This window comes from Larus michahellis, chromosome Z (genome assembly GCF_964199755.1).
Source record: "Larus michahellis chromosome Z, bLarMic1.1, whole genome shotgun sequence".
NCBI classification, from domain to species: Eukaryota; Metazoa; Chordata; class Aves; order Charadriiformes; family Laridae; genus Larus; species Larus michahellis.
The window spans coordinates 21,255,912-21,277,613 of record NC_133930.1 but is presented as its reverse complement, the minus strand read 5'-3'; the positions used below and the strand labels follow the sequence as shown (position 1 = coordinate 21,277,613).

Sequence of the window (21,702 nt, the reverse complement as noted above, 5' to 3'; positions counted from 1 at the left end):
AGAAGAACTAGCCTCATACACTTTGTGTCTGTCTATATGAAACAGGCCAAGGAGGAATCTGTCTGTCAGCAGAACAGTAATTTATTTGACACCCTTAAAAATGCAAGTAATAAACCTTGCCTCTCACAAACAAATATAGAAAAGATTAGGTGTGTGTGGGGGGGATTTGGAGGGGGGCTTCTTTTGGAATTCAAATGCAGCATCATTCGTCTGCTATCGAAGAAACAAAGGCATCATCATCAGATGTAGAATTTTTGCCACTATTTTTTTCCTAAAAATGACAAACTCAAAGCATTCTCAGAGTTAGGATGAAACTCCAGCAGATTTTGTGCACCCTGAAATAGCACTTCATTCCTAAAATAAAGAAGGTGCAGGTGGTACAGCTGAATATAAGAGCTGAGCAGACTGGGAAGAAACCGTAATCTCTCAGAGTGGTGCTCTGGAAAGGCCACACAGATGTAGTTGCTCAGGTAGTTTCTCTAGGCATTACATTAAGTATAAGCACAAAGGAACAAACAGTTCCAGGTAACAGTCACGTACACTGAGAGAAAGAGTATTTTTTGACAGAAAATCAGGCTAGCTTATATGTATTTCAAACACCAAACAAACAGGTCTAATTAAACAAACTCACAACAACAACAAAAAGATCAGCATTAAAGTGGTTGCGCTGTAAGGACCAGAATGCTTGTGAACTTGAACTCTTATCAGAATTGAAAACTTGCGTTTGAAGGTTCAACCCATCAGGGCTTGCTAGCTGTTTGGCAGGTCGGTGCCAGGAGGCATCGCAGGAACTGGTCACATCCTGCGCTCCTGTGTGCTCCCAAGGCATTTTCTGAGCACTAGTTTGAATGTGCAGCAAGCAAGACACTGTCAGAGCGTGACAAGGCTGGTGCATTACCCATGCACAGGATTAGCCTGCTGCTAAAACTTTAGTCTAGATCATAACTTGGAAAATGGGTTGCGTAGTATTGGTTCAGCTGGCACTGTGGGGCTCAAGACCCTCTGCCCACAGGCATCTAATCTCTCGGGAATTTAACCGGCTCTGTGTATCAACTGCTTTATCTCACCAAGTGGCCTAAATCTCAGCTGAAGGGGTTATCTGTGTCTGGACCAATAAGACTCCATGACATTCAGTCCTACTTCTGTGCTGACAGTGACAACAAATTACTGCAAAGCGTGCAAGTACTTTTTCACCAAGAATGAGGCTGAAAGTAGTTTTGGATCTCTTATCCTAGGTTGCAATTTAATGATCCATCCCTCTTCCGTCACTAATATATAACGGTTTTTAGCCTGGTACTGTCTCTTGATGGAACTGTGCTACACATGTGGATAGATCAGAGGTCTAACCAAACCCTGCCTGTCTCTTCCAACAGGTAATAATCAGTGACTATGGGATATGTGTGAAGAACGAGCCATTGACTGTTTAAATTTTGGCCCTTGATCAGGTTGGGATGGGATTTCCAAAAGTGTTCAGCCTAACTTTACTTGCATTTAAGAAAATTGCAGTTCTATCACATAAAACAATAGAGGCTGAACAAGGCTGAAGAAGCAAAACTAGATCGACAAAGGCTGCTTTTGGATATTCTACCCTACTAACAGGCCAAGGCATAATTTTAAATAGAATAAAAATCCCATTCCTGTTGAGGGAACTTCCCACAGAATTCAAACTAAATTTTTAGGATGTTTGGGGAAGGGTTACTAAGCTACTTCTCAAAAGCCTTTCTGTCTTTCGTGTTTCTTTACCATATCCACGTTCCGGCTGAGAGAGGTACTGAGATCATGATGCTTCTGATCTAAATATGAGCAAACCTTACAGCAGAAAACTCAGTATTGCTGGGAAACATGTGGCTGCAAAAGCCAACCTGTGATGGAAAATCAGAGCCTACTTTTCTAACAGTAGGCAACTCTGATTGTTAAGAAAAGGTCTACTTGAACTTCTACCCATTTTCAATTTCAGAGAAAAGTATGATAGGACAAATTGAGTTTGATGGGATGTCAAGAGGTCACCCTTCCCAATCTCCTGCTCAAAATACTGTCAACTATGAGGTCCAAGCAGTCTGTCCAGGGCTTTAGCCAGTCTGGTCTTGAAAACCTCCAAGGATTTGATGTGAGCACTTTAAAAATTAATCTGACTGATTCTGAACTCTATGACAATGTCTGAGCATCAATACAAAGATCCTAGGAGCTTTTAAATATTGACTGGTTCTGCTGCTGTAGTTCAGATGAGCCTTCTCCTTAGACCACATTGCTGGCATGTTACTCTGGCAGCTGCTACCCCCATCCTCCCCATCCCATACAGAAGATCAGACATATTGGAGGCCTGGGAGGTTAGTTGTCTCAGAAAGGCAAAAGAGAGATTCTCCTTCTTTGATTTTGCTGTTACTCTTCTGCCCAGACTCTTGATGCAAAATGAAAAGCAATTAATTCATCCTATTTAAGTAAAGAACTATTTACCTATCACTCAATTTGTTAAAAAAACATATATGCTAATAATGTATTACCACCACTGATTAAAGTCTACATGGTCATAAAGAGGCAGGCGGGTCTGGAACTCATTGCAATGGAGTACAAGCAAGGTGTGTCTCTAGCAAGGGGCATCTTGGAGTCTTTTTTCCTTGTTACAACATGCCCAGGAAATCACCATTTTGCAGCAAGCGTCCCAGAGCAAAGCTGGAAGAATACTTCGACTTGTAGCCATGTTGCACGATGCATGCTCAAGCTCACGTAAGATGTGACTGTGTCCTCCTCTCTCCTTGCCTTGCCAGAGGTGGCTCAGACTAACAATACAACCTAAACATTTTCTAAAGGACTTGAGGGCTGAAGCTGAGTGCTGTCTCAAGGCTTCCCTGCTCCCTGTCCTCCAAGAGGAATAACTGCGCATAACAAGAAAAGGATGTAAAACTGCCTACCGTCTCACACAAAGCTTCCTCAGCTTCTTATCACTTCTTTTCCAAAGCAGCTGGTACCTTAGAGGGTAAAGGGATATTAATGAAAGTCTCTCAGCACAGTTAAAAACATGCTGCCTTAGATGGGGGAGAGAAGAGCAGCATCCCTGGAGAGAGGCAGGGTTATTGTTGGGATAGCACATGCCTCTTCCACCTGGCTGCTCATCAGCCCCAAAGAGGACAGTGCTTTCTCTTCATGAAAGTAAAGAAGTCCAGTCTCCATGTCTACAAGGAAAACAAGTGCCTAAGTAAACTAGCTAACAGGACGGATGTGGTTTAAAACCCAAGACTGAAGAAAGAACACTTACTTAAATTAGGCAACCAAAGTAGTGCCCTAATGGCATACCCATTTTACGTGTGTCTATATGCCTTATTTGGAAGTAATTTCTACTGTGTCAAAGTGTATGTAGGTTATTTAATCAATAAAAAAAAGTCACTGTTTTTTCCTAGTGTGTTTCAGGAGTTATATAAACTACCTTTAAAAAAAGCAATGCGTGTAGAGGGATTTCTTTGCAGTTGTGAGCAGTTTGCAGTACCTTGTGTCACTTCCTTTTTTTTATTTTTCTTCTGATTTTTCCCATTGCAGACAGTCTAAGAAATGTCAGCCTTGTCCTAAATTCTGTCTAATTGGAACAATAAAACAGCTAACGGCTTCTTCAATTATGCTGCTTAGTTAAAAAATGTCACTGTGACGCAAGTAAAGCAGTTGTACAAAGTACTCCAGGGCACAGATGTAAGAAACTGCCAACAATTGCTAGAGGAGTACTTTTAAAGACTGTGAAAGATGAGTATTTTTAACACTTTATTAAAAAGTAATTTGTGTACTTTATTCTGCTATCTTCACAGCCTTTTGCTGATCTTAGGAACGTATTCAGCCTAACACTAGAAATATTGACAATATTTTTATTACTCCTAAAGTTTTTAAAAACCTTGTGAAATTCTGATTGTCTTGTCAAAATAGATATCCCCATCGAAGTAAAAATGAGGTCAAACTCTAGTTCATTGACACCAGCAGCACCTCTGCAATAGGTCTGAGTAAAATACAGGTGTTTGTAGCCAGTGTGGTGATGGTTGTCTCAGTGACTGAATGGGAGATGAAATTCCTGAAAACTTAAGTATGCAGGTTTGACAGCAACATGAAAAGACAGGTTTTGGCTATGAAGAACCGAGCTTAATGGACTTGGCTCTGTCAGGGGCAATATGGAACTGTGTATTTAATATCTCATGCAGGTAGAAATGGAAAGAGCTAGTCAGCCCTCCACTACTGGGGGAGGTACTACTGAGATCTCCGTAATGATGGAATGAGAAATTAAGTCCAGTTTCAGAAAGGTATTAGATAGACATGCAGCTCCCACGGAAATGTAAACATACTTGCTATCCAAACAGGATGAAGTACCTAATATCTCTGAGGATCTGCACTGAATATCCACATCCAGTTGGAAACTCACAGGGAATTAAGTGGCTTTGGGTCCAGGAACTAACTTCTTTCTAAATTCTGAAGTTTCCATGATGTGTAACATAATGAGCGTAGATTAGCCAAAGCAATACTCTCCAAGAAGTGTCCCTTATACAAATGATCTGGACAGAATGAGGGATTGGCTCACTAGAGGAACATTTATAAATTGATTTTCAGTCAGGAGAAAATATAAGTGGCACCAGGAAAACATCTAAAACACCTCAGCCACTACCCTAAGGATTCACCTATACAATTTGAAACTGATGAAGCAAGAGTCAATTCTAGGCAAATGTGGTCTGAGGACATGGCACCAGCTGAAGTTAAGTGTAATGTAAAGCAGCAAAAAGAAAAGAGAAACTAATGGCCATCCTGCATGCAAAAGCCAGATGCTAAAAATGGATCAGCCTTTCAAACTAATAACCTCTCCATCTCCATGTGTATACTCGATCAGCTGCTGATGTAAAATAAAAGAGTTTTCTCCCACATAAATTAATAAGACAGTATAAATAAAGGCATATAGACCATTCATAAATACTCTGTTGGCAACAGAATGCACTGGAGCTGCCTTTGCTGATAGCCTCATTAACAGCCGCAGTTGGGCTGCTGTGGAGGAGGGGTGTCCTTTAGCCGCGTGTTCTGCTTGCTGGCAGCAATGGTGGGATCCGTTTCCAGACTTTCCGACATTTTGTCACAGATGATATCCACGAGTCGCTCAAACGTCTGCTTGACGTTAATGTTGTCCTTGGCACTTGTTTCAAAAAATTCAAATCCTAAGAAAATAAACAACATGCTCATGTTCAACGCATATTCCACTACCTCCAATAAATATACATGTATAAATATACAAAAATACAAATATCTTGAGCAAGGAAGACTGGAGAGACACTCAGAAAGCAAACACGTGAGAGCACACATATTAAAGAGGGGTATTGCAAGAGCAGTTAAAATTGCAACACAATCAGAGTAAGTATATTAGTGCTATTTGCTTTGTACCCAGCCAGATAAAATCAGGACTGTCTCAAATACATTCCCTTAGACAAATTCTACTTTAAAACATTTTAATCTAAAAATTGACACCAGCTTGAAAATATTATTATTTTAGAAATGCTCTATATATCCAGCCATTGGGAAGGAATAATCTACTGCTCCATCTCTAACTATTATGTTCCTCTGAGCATTATTCAGCTGGAAACAGCCACTTCCATTGTGTCATTAACCTGGTGCCAAAACAGACAACTGTGTTTGGAAATAACCAGGTAAAAAAAACAAAACAAGACAAGGAAAGATTCCTGCAATTTGATATCTACTTAAGTTAGAGGTGAATCCATGGGATCAAAGGGACTCCCAACCCTACAAACCAAACTAATAACTAAATACACAAATGCATATAAGGAAGAAAATTTCCTTAATTAATTCATATAGATGGACATTTTATCTATCCATTGCCAATGACTACCCCAAAGGCTATCCTTAACCCATAAGGGACATTGGAAGCCGTTACGGAGCAGAGCCAGCTCTCCTGAGCTCTCCTCTCTGGCTTCCTTTGTCCCACATCTGCCTCTTTCAGCTAGTCCAGGCTTGCAAATTGCTGGTCAGCCTGCAATCCAGCAGGCTTCTGCCAGAGCTGGGTCTTGCCATATTCTTGCTTTCTTTGCAAGACATCGGTCTTTTTTCATTTCTTTGTTTTCTAAGCCTCTTCCCCCAAGCTCCACCTTTTTCCACAGTTACCACGTTGCCCACCTGAGGGTTCCCTGGTAACTTACAACTTTCTCCTGCTTTTGTCTTTTCACTACCTAAGGATTTAATATTAAAATGGTTTACAAAACTGTGGTAATTTTACAGAAGCATCTTAGCCTTTGCACAGCTATTTTGATTCTTTCTGATTAAATCTAAATAACAATATGCAACTACCAGAGTGTTTAATTATGAGAAAAAACCCAGTAAGAAAATGCCAGTCACTTGAAACTCTTGGCAGAAGGGCAGAAAACAGCTTTGTGTTGTTGTTTTTTTATTTTTTTTTTAATATTGTGTATATTTTCTAGTGAATGGGCTAATCTATTTCGAAAGACCACTTGAAATATATATGCAACTACTTTGATCACATTAGTACTATGTATTCAGTATGCCATTTAAGGTAATGTGCACATTCATTCCGATAACTGCTTACCATGTAGCTTTTGCATGTTTCAGTACTAGCCTAGAATTACAGCAGATAATTACATTTAGCTTGGCATAATACCCCAACTTGCGCTAATAACCAACCTTCCCAGCTAGACCCTGCATAGATGAGACAATGCACTGACCTGTGAGAATGTGACTGAACCCCCAGCTGCCTCCACAACAAAGTATTTGCTTTATTCTTTACAGGAACTGTACAGATGGGAATTTTGGACAGTCCTGGAGATTCCCCCAAGCAGCCCCTCCTGTGCATTGGCCAGCTGATAGGAACTATTTATATGCTTAAATGTGCTGATAAACACCCCAAGTAGAGAACAGGGCCATGCGGGGGGGCCCCCCCCAAGGCAGTTCCTGCTGTAGAATGGATTCAGCTGCTGTAGGTGGCCTGTGGAAACCTTGCAGATGTTCTTGCAGATGCGGAAATGGTCACACAGAACTGTCTTTTGAAGCCAATTTAAGAGATGCTTTGTGCACAGTTTAAAGTAATCACTGACAAAATGTCATGGTATGCAGTGGGCAGGTAGGACCAGCTCAATTACAAGAATTCAGCAGAAGATGAGTTCAGAGAGTCTCATCTGATGTAGCTGAAGACACCGTTGCAAAGACCCTTGCAACAGAGGCTCCTGTTGCCATTTGGATACCAACTGACTGTCCTGTGCAGCAGATTCAAGTCCTCATGAGAGTGTTACCGTATGCAAAATATCCCAATAAGTTAGAGTGGTGTTTGGTTGTTTTGTTTAACAGAAACTCTGTCTGTGGGCCAGTTTCAAAGAGACAGGGAGCATTTTTCCTAGCAGAGTGTGCCTGGAATAAATACCTCAATTCTGGTTGTTTTCCATTTTGTTATGGAATATTTTGCAGACCTTTTTCCCCATAACCTCTCTTCCTGACTCATCTTGCAATTATTTTACTAATAGTGCTTACAGACCCTAAGCTTCTGAAATGCCTGTGTATGAGGGCCTCAGATCTATGCCTTTTAATACTTTCTTCAGGTTTTTTTTCCACTGCTCGTTATTACTGGAGAGGAAAGATTTTCCATGTGAGTTTAAGCCTGAAGTGAGGCAACTCTGGTGATGCTCAGGGCAGCTGAGCTCAGAGAACACCATGTTCCCCCCACCCGTGATGATCTGTACTGCCGATGTGGATGAGACTGGGCAGAGCAGATTACTGCAAAGACAAAGCAAAGCCCGAGAGCCAAGTGGGTCGGTAAGGCAGAACAGAGCAGAAACAGCAGAAACTGAGAAAATCCAAAATATCAAAGTGCCTGAACATACGAACAATGATGTTTGTGGGGCATGAATTGGGATGTTCTAATTTAAATGCCTTTTTGGTGTTTAATACAGTTTTCCCTTTGCTGTCCTTACGCTATGTCTCTTTCCCTTATATGCGTTCTTCCCAATAGTTTTGACTCAAAGAAAGCTGTCAAGCTCTCAACAGCCCCGGCAGAGCACCACAGCAGCAGGGGCCAGCAAGGACACTGGCATGCTGCTGCTGTTCACCTGGCGAGCACAGACAGCAGTTCAGGTAGCCGCCCGGAGAACACATGAACAGCCTCAACTACTGACTTTGTTCCCTCTCTGCCTCACGCTTGTTCAGGCTTTGCAGAGGCTCCTTCATCAATGTTCATTAACACTTGTTTATGCCTGCTTTTGAAAAATAAGGAAGAAAAAAAAACAAAAAAACACCAACAGAAAGGAGGGCCATATGCAAAGGGAAGAACACTCTGCACCCTGTCATCTTCCTGAGAAAATGTGACATCAAGGGGATACACTAGCTAGAAAATTTTAAGCACAATTTCACAGACAACACAGACAAGAGCTATGTTAAAATTTTACCAGCTACCAGGAAGACCTTCTGGTTTCAAAGTGTTTGTCCACAACCAAGACAATTTTATTTACCACCCCTGATGTTATGTTAACAGATATCCTCAAGGGTCTGTTCCTGCAACACCTATCCTTCCTTGGAGGCAAGCCTGAACTGTGATCCTTAGTGCTGCTCTTGCCAATGCCCTGTTCAATCCAGCGTTCTGAGGAGCAGTAGGAGATGCAATGTCAGAGAAGATGTGGCTGAAGGAAGCTGCTCCCCTTGTAACACAGCGGTATACAAAAGGCAAAATCGAGGAAGCCATCATTTAACAATGTCATTGTATATGAAAGAGAGGAGCTAATGATGCCTCATTTTCTTGTATTTGCATCCTGTGGGCAGGTCTGAGGGGGTGCTGGCATGCACTTACCTTCTTGCCTGCTGTGAATAGATCTAATGAGGTTGGCATTCACATTGCGGGCTGTCACAGAAGGCAACTGCAAGACCTTTCTCCTCTGCTCAGTTGTCCACTTCCTCAGAACTTTTGATATCTTTGAGACCTCTACCCGTCTCTCAAAGAGAGACAGACATACCCGGCATGATTGCAAAGGTCATCTCTCCTAGGAAACTGGTCTGAAAGTAGCTGGTGATCATTGCTGTTCTTCAAAGTATCCCCTACACCTGCAACTATGGTAGCAGATCTGGTTACACAGTGCTCTGCTTTGTAGACCAGCTGGATGGGACCTCTACTGTCCAAACAAGCCCAAGGGCTGACCTATGTTAAGAAAAGTATTGAAACAACATTAAACCCGAAAATAGGACTTGCTAATATTACCCCAGCAAAGAGCAGTGCTTTAGCACCATTCTGGATACAGCTAATGTAAAGATTGTTAAGAGAAATGCTAAGATATTTATCCAAGCTTTAGGGTGGCCAAATTTATTTAAAAAAAAAAGCTAAACGGGGACTCTCAGCTGTGACAGAACAGACAAGACTTGAGGGGCGGTTACTGGTAAGGCTTTAGTGAACACCTTGTTTTCCAGTCTTTCAGAACAGAAGGTTTCCATACAAATTCCAGTTGTACTGATTTTGATCATGGCTTCCAGATCCTTTCAAATGAGTGCATTTGGGCGATAAACTCCTGGCAACTAAATTTTTGTTTGTTTACATGAGACTTTTGTTGAGCAAACACAATCCCTTCCTTCTCATTGTCATTAAGGAACTTTCCTGTAATGCAGCTCCAAGTGTGTGAAAGCAATGGCAGGTTGGCATTTCTCCCCTGTAAAAAATCATCCTGGGGACAGGAGCCTTTAGTTGCTCTGCCAATACCCTGTGTGTGTTGTAACTAAACCGAAGTCTGGTGTTTTTCAGTGCTGTCAGTCTGTCTCCTTCCTCTGGCACTAACATTTGCCCTTTAAAAAGAGCTAGAAAACAGCGAAGGGGGGAACTATGAGCAGGCATGTTCCTGCACAACCCAATTATTTTCATTTTTTAACACAAAGTTAGACGCAGCCATATGTCCGTGCTCTCAATGCTGCTGGCGACCCTGCCTTCTGCACCATAGCCTCTAGCTAGCCACGGAGGCAAAACAGAACAGCAAGTTCTAGCAAGCTGTGTACTGAGGTGCCAAGTCCCACTAGATTCCTGATTTAGATGCCAAAATTACAGCCCTAAAAATGCCTCCTCAGTGGCTGCCTAAACTCACAGATGCCTAATACCCGCAGCATACCCAGACATTTAATGCACACATTACCCCCCAGGGCTCATACCCCAAGGCAAGCAAAGGTTCACTCCAGTCATGACGCCGGGGAGCTGCTGCCTTGTGCCCCAGCCCTGGCAGGACTCAGAAACCAGTCGTGTTCCTGCCCCATCTCAGCAGCAGGCCTGGTCTTGCAGGCTTGGTCAGATCCCACAGAGGTGCTGGATGCCCAGTTGCACCCTGTATAAGCACAGGACACTGACAAACGCTCTGCTTTCAGGTGTGCCAGGGCGCTAAATGGGTTTAATTTGAAGAAATCTAATCACCCCTGAATTGTCTCTCTGGCACCTCCCCAGCATGACCATTATGCACATATGTGCCTGAGCCAAGAACAAAATGAAAACAAAATAGACAAGGCAGGCTGATTTTGGTTTGAAGTGAGAAATTTTCTTCTCGTTTTTGGTGGAATTTATTTTCAAGGCACTGGGAATCTAGAGAAGGAAAGAAAGAAAAAGCTGAAAATAAAGACTTGAAGGAAGAAATGGCCCAGAAGAGATAAGAAGAGACAGGGTGGAGAGGGGAAAACCACGCCCAAGCATACAAAATAAGGTATGTGTTAAAAGCTGAGGAGTAAAATGACTACCTCTGTGAGTGACAGACTGTGGAGGTGTACTGAAGCCCTGGGCCCTGCTGATGCTGAAGCATGTGGCATTCAGCTCCCTTTGCAGGCGCCCTGAATGCAGCGTGAGGGCTGGCTTCTGTCGGCCCTTCCAGAAGGGACTGTGAGAGCTCACCCAGAAAGGTCCTGATTCATTCCGTTTTCTGACATTGGTTGGTGGCTTCTGGGAGAGACGGTGCACCAGGATACATTTAGAAAGCAGGTGAGTGCAACCCACAGCGCGCTTAGATGTGCTGGATGTCCCCAGCCACAGGTGACCCTGGGTGTCAGAATGTAAGAAACATGGAGGCACCAAAAATCTGATGGGAAGGGCACTGCCCTGAAAACTGCTGGGCAGAACATAGAGCCAGAGGTAGATTTTAGCAGGATATCACACTAGATGATCACCAGAGGTCCCTTCCAGCCAATATTTCTATGATACAACAGCTCCGTTTCCCAGAGCTTTAACCAACAAACATTCATGAAGAGACAAAATAGCATAAGCATTATGTTCCACACCCTTTTTTGTAGTGACTAATGAATAAACGTGTTTAAATGTGTTTGTTGTGATTCCCATGTCAATATTAACATTATGTTAATTGGTTCTCGCTACTGGCTGGTGTGTCACATTACTATATTTTCTCAGTATGGTGTCTCAGTGAGGTAAAATTACGTGACTCAGCTGAATTTATTTAATCCTGTCTGGTTTTACTTCATTCTAACATTGCTCTCTTAATGATGCTAATATGTTAAACAACCATGAACTAATTTCTGAATAAAGGATGTACCACTTACAAAAAGTACCGAATAGGGTGAAAAGGAATGGCTAAGGTGTGAGACGGTTTTTGTTTCTGGATCAGTGAAATAGTCTGAGAATTTCAGCCTGGAGAAAAAAGAAGGGTATGATTGAGGTCTCTGAAACCAACAGTGTTGCAGAGCAGGTAACTGCAAACAGATGTTCACCGTTTCTCAGCATATAACAGTGAAGAAACATCAGAAAAAACTAGCAAGCATCCAATTCAAATCAGAAGCAGGTAACTCAGATAAACTGTGAGTATTTGAAGGATGTTGTGGATGGTAAGATTCTATATGATTTCAAAGACATCACTGGACAAGTCCATGCAAAACAATAATGAAAGGACTATCAAATATAAAAATACTGCCTTTGGTTCATGAGACCCACAAACATAATTTGCTACAGTCTGGGAAAGCATCACTGTTTGTTTGCCCTTTTATACCTTTCACAAGGCACCTACCTCTGGCCATTACGATAGGTAAGGTAGTATGCTCCTTGCACCTATGATCTGGGATAGTATCATCAGCGTCATGCCCTATGTCACTAACAAAAAAACTTAAAAAAAATCTAAAATGGAAATGAGACAAATCCTGTCATCATAAACATTTTTTTAATTTCCCTTTAAGGTCAGATCTGGTTTTCTTAACCATTCCTTCTCTCCTTTGTGAACTTCTGTTAGTGTTATGAGAGACGTACCTGGAACTGCCACAGGATACTTGACTAGTTTAGCCAGACCTTCTCAGGTAATGAGACCTATTGCTGGTCAATCTGAACTTAAAATTGAGTTACACTTGAGAAATAAGCCAGCACTGAGATTTAAAGAAATGATTGATTACACCTTGTTAATAAAGCTGAGAGCCACACTTTTCAAAGAGGTCAGCAGCCACAAGTGAGACACAATTTTCCGATAACACTGTTCTCAACAGGACACCATGTTTCCCGGGTGTTTACATGCCCAGTGCTCTTTTTGACCTTTTGAAAACTTGGCCCAAAATGTACGTTTATTTGAAGTCATTTTCTCAATGACTTCAAATAAACCAGGGCTGAGAATAAAACCACACTTGAGAACAGAGTGTTTCACAACATGTTCTTTGTACGGCACTCATATGTTTTGCTTGCTTGTAATTGTGGCTTTAATTGATGTTGCAGACCATGGCATTCAAAGGGCCCACAGTCTTAAGATGTCTTGCTGGACACAAAAATCTATATTGTTATTTTTAAAACTTGCCCGCAAGAGATGTTATCAACTCATTGGCAGAGACAGAAAAGACAGTCCCAAGTGTTTGACACAATTTGTGCCCTTCAAACTGGCCAATATGGCCAGAGTACTTACTACAATTCAGGGAAACTCGTTCTGCTTTTCCTGACACCACCTCCCACAACCTCTGAGCAGATTTAAGAAATAATTGCAGCTGTACAGAAAACATATAAACATTTGTGTGTGCAGTCTGGGTACAGTAAATGACATACTGGATCAGAGCCACAATTTATCCAATACAATAATCTGCCCTTGAGATAGCCACAGGACATATATCTGAGAAAGGAAAACCCCAGAGCAGATAAAGATGGGAACAGAGGATAATCCGCTTCCATAAAGATTGAATTCTAAATAGCAGGAGTTTGCTTTAAAGCCTGAAACATGAGTTTTGATATCTATCTCTCTTTTTTTTTTTTTTTTTTGCAAGCATTGGTTATTACAGCTGAGGATTCTTGACTGTACAACATGCAAAGTTCCTTCTTGTCTTGCTAAATTCATGACCTTGGGGATTCCTTGTCAACTCACTGCATTAGTCTTTCTACAGGAAAATAGTTTGAGGAATAGAAATTCAGATTAGTTATGCGACTTAAAAAAAAAATCTTCAAACTCAACGCTGCAAATTTATGTTTATTGCCAGGCATTTTAGTGCCTGGTCTAAATTTGGGGTAAAATTAGACAATTACATTTTTTTTGATCTCTTTCTCCACTGAATACACATTCCTAGCTCCTATTAAAATGAATAAATATTAGAAATGCTTACAGACAGAAGAATAGACTAGAGGAATACAAAAAATGTGACAGGTATTTCTGCAAAGAAAAACACCCTCTGTTAAACCAGGTGCAATGATAACCATTTTGGTTTTGTTGTAAAGAGTTTTAGAGACTCAGTTCTTCACAGCTGTTGGCATTTTTTCTGGACCTAACCTGGTGTTAAATTGTTCCTGTCACCTTTCAAGGACTAATTTATGATAATTTTTAATGTATACTTTTGAGTTGTGCTTTTACACATACGTAATGCTTATTTAGACAAATGTGATAGGAAGATATGACAGGACCAGATAATGACAGGACCAGAGGAAACAGTCTGAAGTTGTGGCAGGGGAGGTTTAGATTAGATATTAGGAAGAATTACTTTACTGAAAGAGTGGTCAGGCACTGGAACAGCCTGCCCAGGGAGGTGGTTGAGTCACCATCCCTAGAGGTGTTTAAGAAACGTCTAGATGTGGCACTTCACGGCATGCTCTAGTGGCAGAGACTGTAGGTTGTTGGGTTGCACTCGATGATCTCGAAGGTCCTTTCCAACCATGAAGATTCTATGATTCTATGATGTGTTATTCTTATTAAACTAATTACCAGGACAAGCAACTGTACAACTAGAAAAATTGTTTAAAAATAATAAGGTCAGTGAGCTATGAAGATACATAAATTAAGAACCACCCGCATGAGATTAGACCCAGCACAGGTGGCATACTGTGAACTGCCACCACCTCCCTCTGTTTCCCATGCAGTTACTCTTGTAACACTGTCTGCCCTAAACACCTAGATAGGAATAGTGACAAGGACATCTTAGTCAGACACATTCACCAGACTGAGCCTTTACCTTTTGAAAATAATAACAAACCCATGCCCAGTACAGCACAGAAATTAATGCCCAATGATATCAGGGTTTGATTCGCACACTGCTGAGCATGCTCTCCAGAGATCAGCAAATGTGAACTGAAAAACAGGCCAGGTAGTCGTATTCTGATGATGCTCTGGAGATTTTCCATTAGAGTCTGGCCAGTGTCACCTCAAAAACATTTCATGCTATGAAAGGATATCACTGCTGGGCATAAACAAAAAGAACAGAGATGTTCACAGCTCTGTAATTTTCTGTTTGGAAAACATTTGCCTCCCAGAGGGAGACTCTATGAAACTGAGGTTCATGTTATTTACACCTGTGTAAATGTGCAGTAGGTGGACTGTTGGCAGTGGGAGTTGGATATTGGCATCTTTCTGTATTGAATTATTGGTACTGGAAATCATAACCCAAATGTTCTCAACTTGCAAAAAGGTCTAGTTCACATTTCGAGTACATTATTTCTTCATTCTCTTCTCTCCTCAGTTTTTTGTTGGTTTGTTGGTGTGTTTGGTTGGTTGGTTTTTTTTAATTTTTCCCTGACTAGGATGTATCTGCCTATAGCTATGGCTATCTAAACATTGTATATATAGAGACACATGCCTAATCTTGTTGCTTATCACAAAGGCCATGATGTACTTCCTATCTAAGGAGCAGCATAAGGAATGTTTTATCGGATATGTCTTTAGTCTAAGCCAGCCTCTGAGCCAGCACTGGCCTTGTGGACACTTTTAGATGGCAGACAAGTCACAGCTCTGCATAAGGTCATCCCTGGACACATGTCCATTCTAATGATATTACACTATTAGCGATATCAACAAGGACAGTTCAGACCTCAGCCGGCAGAAACAAAAGACATGACTATTCCTTTACAGAGAATGTATCACAAATGCTTCATTACCAGTACTGTAGCAATTAATAACATTACTTTGTGCATTCTCGCAAGCAATCATAAAGCTTTTGTCATTTCTTTTCTTACCAAGTTGCTCCGCTAAATGTTTGCCTCTCTCAGTGAAGATTACCCGTTCATCCTCCATGTCACATTTGTTACCGACCAAAATAACCTGGGCATTATCCCAAGAGTATGTTTTGATTTGAGTTGACCTTAAAAGAGAGACAGAAAGAGAGAGAGAAGTCAAAGCAAAGCAACTCCCCTTAAACCAATTTCAAGCAGAATTGTAACAAGACAAAAAAGACAATACTGATTTTGACATCTAGGGTAACATGATTCTGTTTAATTCTGGATTTCAAATAAACTAAGGATTATCTGTCAGGAATTATTATTACAGGAATAATATCAACACAGGTTTTACTTTTGCTTGTTAAAACAAGACAGTCTTTCAATATTTTCTCCTGCCATCAACACTCTTCCTGTATTTTTAGAAAGAAGTGGTGACACTTTCTCCCACACAATTAAAAAAAATTATTTTCACATTTTTAATGCAAACCTTATCATCTAAAACCAGAGCTTTGAAATAAAATCAACAGCGTATTTATTTCTTATCTTTCACCTTTTAAAATCAGTATCTAAATTTATCAGCAAAAGTCCAAACTCATTCTGTTTTCCTTCTGTTGTTTCTGTCCAGCATGTTCCACTATAGGTCTTTGACCTACTGGTATGACAGCAACATTTACATTGTACATTAAGCCACGGACAGAGGCTGAGTGTGAACTTTACTTTACCTTCCATTTAAATTATACAAGCCCTAACCATGACTACAGCTGAACTGGAGTATGTGAGGCCTTGAAACACCATGGGACCTTTAGTGCTAATGGTAAAACAGCTTACCCTACAAAGCTCTCTTCCGCAATTTGAATGTGATGCAGGTAATGAACAACTTGGGAGCACATTCGTAGCGCCTCTCGGTTGCTGACTTCCACCAGCAACTCTGGTGATACTTACACTTACTCCGTGGGATGGAAAGCTCCACATCCCAGCTCCAGGCTCAGCCAGGAGTGATGCTGATAGTTACCACTCTCTAACTGAGACCAGTATCTGCCTTTGAAGGTAACGCAGGGTGCAGCAAGCTTACTCGAAGCACTTACCCTTTGCCTTGGACTTGTGACTGTGTCTGGCTTTAGGCTCTGACTCAAGTGCTTGGCAGGATATTAATATCTCTTCTGTCCCCATGTGATCAATGGACAGAGAAAAAGATGTAGAGCTTAGGAAAACCGCACTGGAATAGAAACTAACCTGTTCAACTACACATTTAGGAGAGGGTGCCCTGGAAGGGAATCCTCTTGTGTATCAGGACCCTAGGTCTCTGCGAGAAAAGGTGAAATAGCTTCAAAAATCTGTTGCCTAATTGTTTTGCAAGCTGGTTTGTGTGGCTGCTAAGTTCTCTAGTGACCCCTTCTCATATCACAGCCATTACCTCTACATATTCAGATCCCTGTCTGCAAAATGGTTCATGCACGAAGAAGATCATGATGTAGTCTGACAACCATATCTATTGGAAGACAGAAAATGGATCCAATCTCCCCAGCTGGCTTTGCTTATCGCAAGACCAGAGGGATGGACATGTGCAAAAACTGCTACAGCTATCTTTGTAACCCTGGGTCCAATGCCATTGCCCACAGGCCCAGACTCCCCTGCATGAGTCAGAGCACCTTTAAGCCATGTGTGACGGGTTTGCAGTGCTGGGCAGAGGCATTTAAAGGGAAGGATCACACTGCCTTTCGGGTTGTTTTACTTCATCAGAATGACCCAGAGGAAGCTGAAACACGCCCCAGGCATTTCACGCTACAGATTGTTCCCTTGGGCCTGCCTGGATCTTTCCTTCAGGAAATGGACACTGTGCTATTTTAAATCTGTTTTTAGTAATTTGAGTAGGCGATTAGAAGGTACTGTGACCAAAGCAGAGGTCAGTCTTCCCTGTACTCTTACATTTTACTGAATATACAATTGCTCAGAAAATAAGGGCACTGTGCATTCATTTTGGCAGAAATATTCTTTTGGAACCATGCTGAGATCTTCTGGAATTTGTGGTTAAGCAAAATAGAAATATTATATTATTTTTTTTAACCAGAAATACATCGGTCACCATAGCAACTTTGCAAATACTAGTAGTTCAAACGTCAGGGGATGTTAGTGCATTAAGGACTCCAAAAGAGCTTAGCTTTGAACAGTTATGAGTCGGGGGTCAATTTGTTCGCCTTACGGCAGCAGGAAACTGAAGATGTTTCAAAACCAAAATATACAGTAAAAATATGAAATATAAGAAATTGATGAATGAAGAAGTACAACCTGGAGAAATATCATCACACCAGTGTAAAGAGAATTCATTCAGCCTTGTTTTGCAGACTTTTGCTTCAGATCCTTACGTGAGTTTCTTTGCTTAAAAATATAACCTCCTTCGTATTACTGCAGGCAGATGTGATTTTTCATTCTATGAACTATGAGCCTGTACATTCAAATGCTTCTCATTACCAAAGCAACTTACTTTATTCTTAGACTTTTTTATCTGGTTTGCTTATATCTCATCTTCCAGTTATACAGAATTTTTTAAGCAACAAGAGAAATGATCTTGTCCTTGATGACAATTCCGTATGTTTTGCAAAAGACTCTGTACTGCAAAAATACAACTGAATGACAGTGAAAATCAGTCAAATGTATCCCCACCCAACCCCACATCAGTAGGAGCTTGGATTCAAAGAATATAATAGGCTTATCGCTGTTATGTTCTTTTAGACATACATTTCCACTAATGGCTTCTATAGATTTTGCTTCCCACAATTCTCCATGAAAGACAACACACAGATAATTTAAAAAAGAGATTTTGCTGTTCCTTGCATATATGACCTTTCAAATGACTGAGGCTTCTGATTAATCCAAAACTCAAACCATTGTCCTTGTAAAGAACTTTAGCCTCAGGAAGACTGAAGACATGAAAAGGCAAAGCTGATGTTTGCAGTAAGCTGAATACAGCAATTCTTTTTCAGTCTCAGTGACATGGTGTACGTCAATAGTAATTTACCCTGTAAATCTTTCGCATTCTAGTTGTATCGTAGGCAGCCAATCTGAACATGCTTGAATTTTTATAATGTATAGACACCAGAGGGGCAGTAGCTCAATGATCCATTACTTTCAGTGATCAACACAAGACTTGATCTCCCTGCACTGCAATTCTGCCATATTCCTTGTCAGAAAACACCACTTGCTGAATGCAAACTAAAGCAATGCTCTCTGCTCATCTTAAAATAGTGCTGTATTTTCCAATACTGGTTCAAAGTACTGTAAAGTTACATCAATAAATCTCCAAAAGAGTTTTGGACTATCATGACAGAAGCCTGTCAAGGACAATATGGAAGCTTTTTTCCTTTGTTTGATGGAATAAAATACTATGTGAAAAAAATGTTCAAAACACAGTTTTGTGTCTCAAACACAAAAATCCTACTTTGTTTGACATGAACCCTGAAGGAAAGGCAAAGTTAAATAGTTCATACTGGCATATGTCCGTATGCACACTGCTTCAGTATTACCATGCTACTTAGTTCTGCCCCTAGGAAATACTTTGTAATACTTGTTAGTTCCCCAAATATTCTTAAGAAAAGATTGCTTTTTAGTTCAATAGAGTATAACGAGATTCTGTACTAGTGACACTTCTAACACTGTCATTTACTGAAGGAGAGAATAAAATCAGTGTTGCCTAGGCAAAGCTATCCACTGTTACCTCACCTCTCATGAGCACACAGGTTTCAAAGAGAATATTACAATGCTTAAAATGGTGAACGCACCATTATAAAGACCAAAGACACTATTATACACTACCACCCTCCAAACCTGCCAAAAAAATTAAATGTCAGTTCTGGTTGTGATCAAGCATAGTCAAATGCACCTTCGTGACAGAGAGGAAGCAGTAAGTAAAAGGTCTATGTTGCAGGACATTATCTTTTCTGAAAAGACCAGGTACCAGCTTAAAGGGCTACATCTATCCTCAGGTAAGACTTGGCTTGAGGTCCATAAAAGAATCAGCTTTATAAAGAACTTGGTTCTAGCAGGAAGACTGAAACCAACCATGAAACAACAAAACTTTCAAAGAAGCAGGAGACTAACTTCGTGCAGCAGTGTGACCCTGCACCTCTGAACACGCAAGAGCCTCAAATAATTGCCCAGACAGCAATGTGGGGTGTCTGTGTGCTCGTGTGGGCAGTTTACAAGGAGTACTGCACAGCATGATGGAGTGGGGACGATGGCAGGCCTGAAAGCCCAGATCATATCCTGGCCCTGCCTGCTTTCAGGCCTATTGCAGGCCCACGTCCACAAACCCAGAGAAGCACAGGGACACAAAGGTAGGTGAAAACCCAAATAAAGGACTCAGTAGAAGGGACACCACATCCAGGCCCCTCCCAGGGCTGTCCCAGGAGAGTCTCAGCACCACTGTCCAGGCGTGAAACCTGTCACCGCAGGTCAACGCTTCGAGGAGGCTCCCCACGTGCCAGCAACTGGGGAGACTGTGATCAGGGGGCAGACTGAGTGTCTAAGCCCAGCTGATGGAGGGACCCACGCTGTCTACAGACATATGTATATTCTCACTAGTGGACCTCCATGCTGTACTGCCAGGGAGGGGAGCAGGATGAGGCTGCTGGTGCTCTTTGTGGGAGTGTTCCGTGTGCCTGTCTGAGATCTGTGTGGCTGGCCATGTATATATGTGTATATATATATGTTAAATGTGTGTGTTGTGTGCAGTTGCCTGCTGGGAATACATCTTCAGCCTCACTACCGGTTGGACCTGGGGCATGGAGCTCTCTCGAGCTGTCACATCCAGTGTGATATATTTTCCCCTAAGTGTTCAGACTTGGCTATGACTAGGTAACACTGCGTTGCACCCTGGAGAAAAACTGCTGCAGAAGCCACACTTGCCGTTTGTTGTTCTCAATACATTTCAGGTTGCACCCACTGATTGGCATACCTTAGGGTTCGCATTGAATATATCTCCTGAGGATCACTTTACTAACTCATATATGTCCCGAACAAACACTAATCTCACCTGGAACAGTCTCTAGTATATTTGCACCCATAGACGGCAAGGATAGCAAAGAAATATATTTGATAAAGGTATGCCCATACAGTAAATATATCAGGAATATGAACTTCTAGACACAGCCGCAATCTGCTCACTATTGTTTGGACCTAGAGCCCTCTGAGGATTTCTGCCAACCCTAGAGGGCTAGTTTCTATGGGCTTTTTAGATGAATTATGTAGTAAGTCACATGCACTGACAGCAGAGAAGCACCCTAATGGAAATGCTCCAGAGGGGCCATGTGTAGTGTTTATTCCAGCAAGTTCAGGGAACATGTTGTACTTCTGCTGTTCTGGTTTCAGAAAGGAGTATGCAATTAACTGGAGTGCATCATCTTGCCAAGAAAACAAATTAAAAAAACCCAAAGAAACAAAACCCAACCAAAACCAAATTAACAAAACCTCTACCAAAACCTTATTTTTTGAAGATATGTTTAGTTCACTGATTGATCCCTAAAATTCTCCCACATCTGTCTCCAGCATGGTGCCTTCAACACCCATTACCTGAACTATTAGGGGTCGCAGTGTAGTGACGGGATTTGGGGTGGAGTTCAGGTAATCTATTCTAAAACTTTCTCAGTTTATTTAAATACTTGGTGAGAGGGAGTGTCAGAGAAGCAGCTATGAGTTTGGAGTTGTGTCCAAAAGCATCCAATGCCCCCAGTTGAACTTCCTCCCTTTATTTGCAAGTGAGCATGCCAAACAGAAATGCCTGGCTACCTCTGACCAGGAAGGCTTGCTTTCCAGTATTTTCTGGAGACATAATTTTCCTTTTGTAATTGAGTCAATGGAGGGTATCTTTCCCCCTTTCCCCTAGTCGTCATCCTATGATGTGGGAAGGTATGGCATAGCTCTCTCCAACCCCTGACACAGACTGGGGACTGCCATTCCCATCTTTTCAGGCAACAGGATTGTGTCAGGAGCCCTTTACCACCTTCCTTGTCTGTCAGGAGCTCTGGCACTCTCCCCATTCAAGCCATCTTTTCCACAGAGCGACTCTGAGGTCTTCCTCACACTACCAAGTATCTTCTATACTTCGGTGTGTACCATATGGTCCATTCCTTTCCCTATGCCCTCCTTTATGTCCCCTAAACCAGTAATCCTGATAGGGTCCTTAGGAATGCCCCTATATCTCGGAGTTTTCCCATCTCATCTCTCTAGCCCACTCATCTTGGGGATACAATAGAGATGGGGCCTATATAGGATTATTCTATCCAGCGTGTTAAATGATTGCAGTGCTCAATCTTGATGGCCATTTGGAAGCTGTCTCT

The 21,702-nt window shown here is 41.6% G+C and overlaps 1 protein-coding gene across 1 annotated transcript in view; it reads right to left on the bottom strand.

Moving 5' to 3' along the window:
• Positions 1-3,521: 3,521 nt before the first annotated feature.
• RAB3C (RAB3C, member RAS oncogene family) overlaps positions 3,522-21,702 on the bottom strand; it is a 126,655-nt gene continuing 108,474 nt past the window's right edge. The window contains exons 4-5 of the mRNA XM_074569925.1: positions 15,389-15,513; positions 3,522-5,171 (exon numbers count right to left, since the gene is read on the bottom strand). Coding sequence (XP_074426026.1) covers positions 4,984-5,171; positions 15,389-15,513 — 313 coding nt within the window. The 3' untranslated portion in view covers positions 3,522-4,983. The remainder of the gene's footprint in view (positions 5,172-15,388; positions 15,514-21,702) is intronic.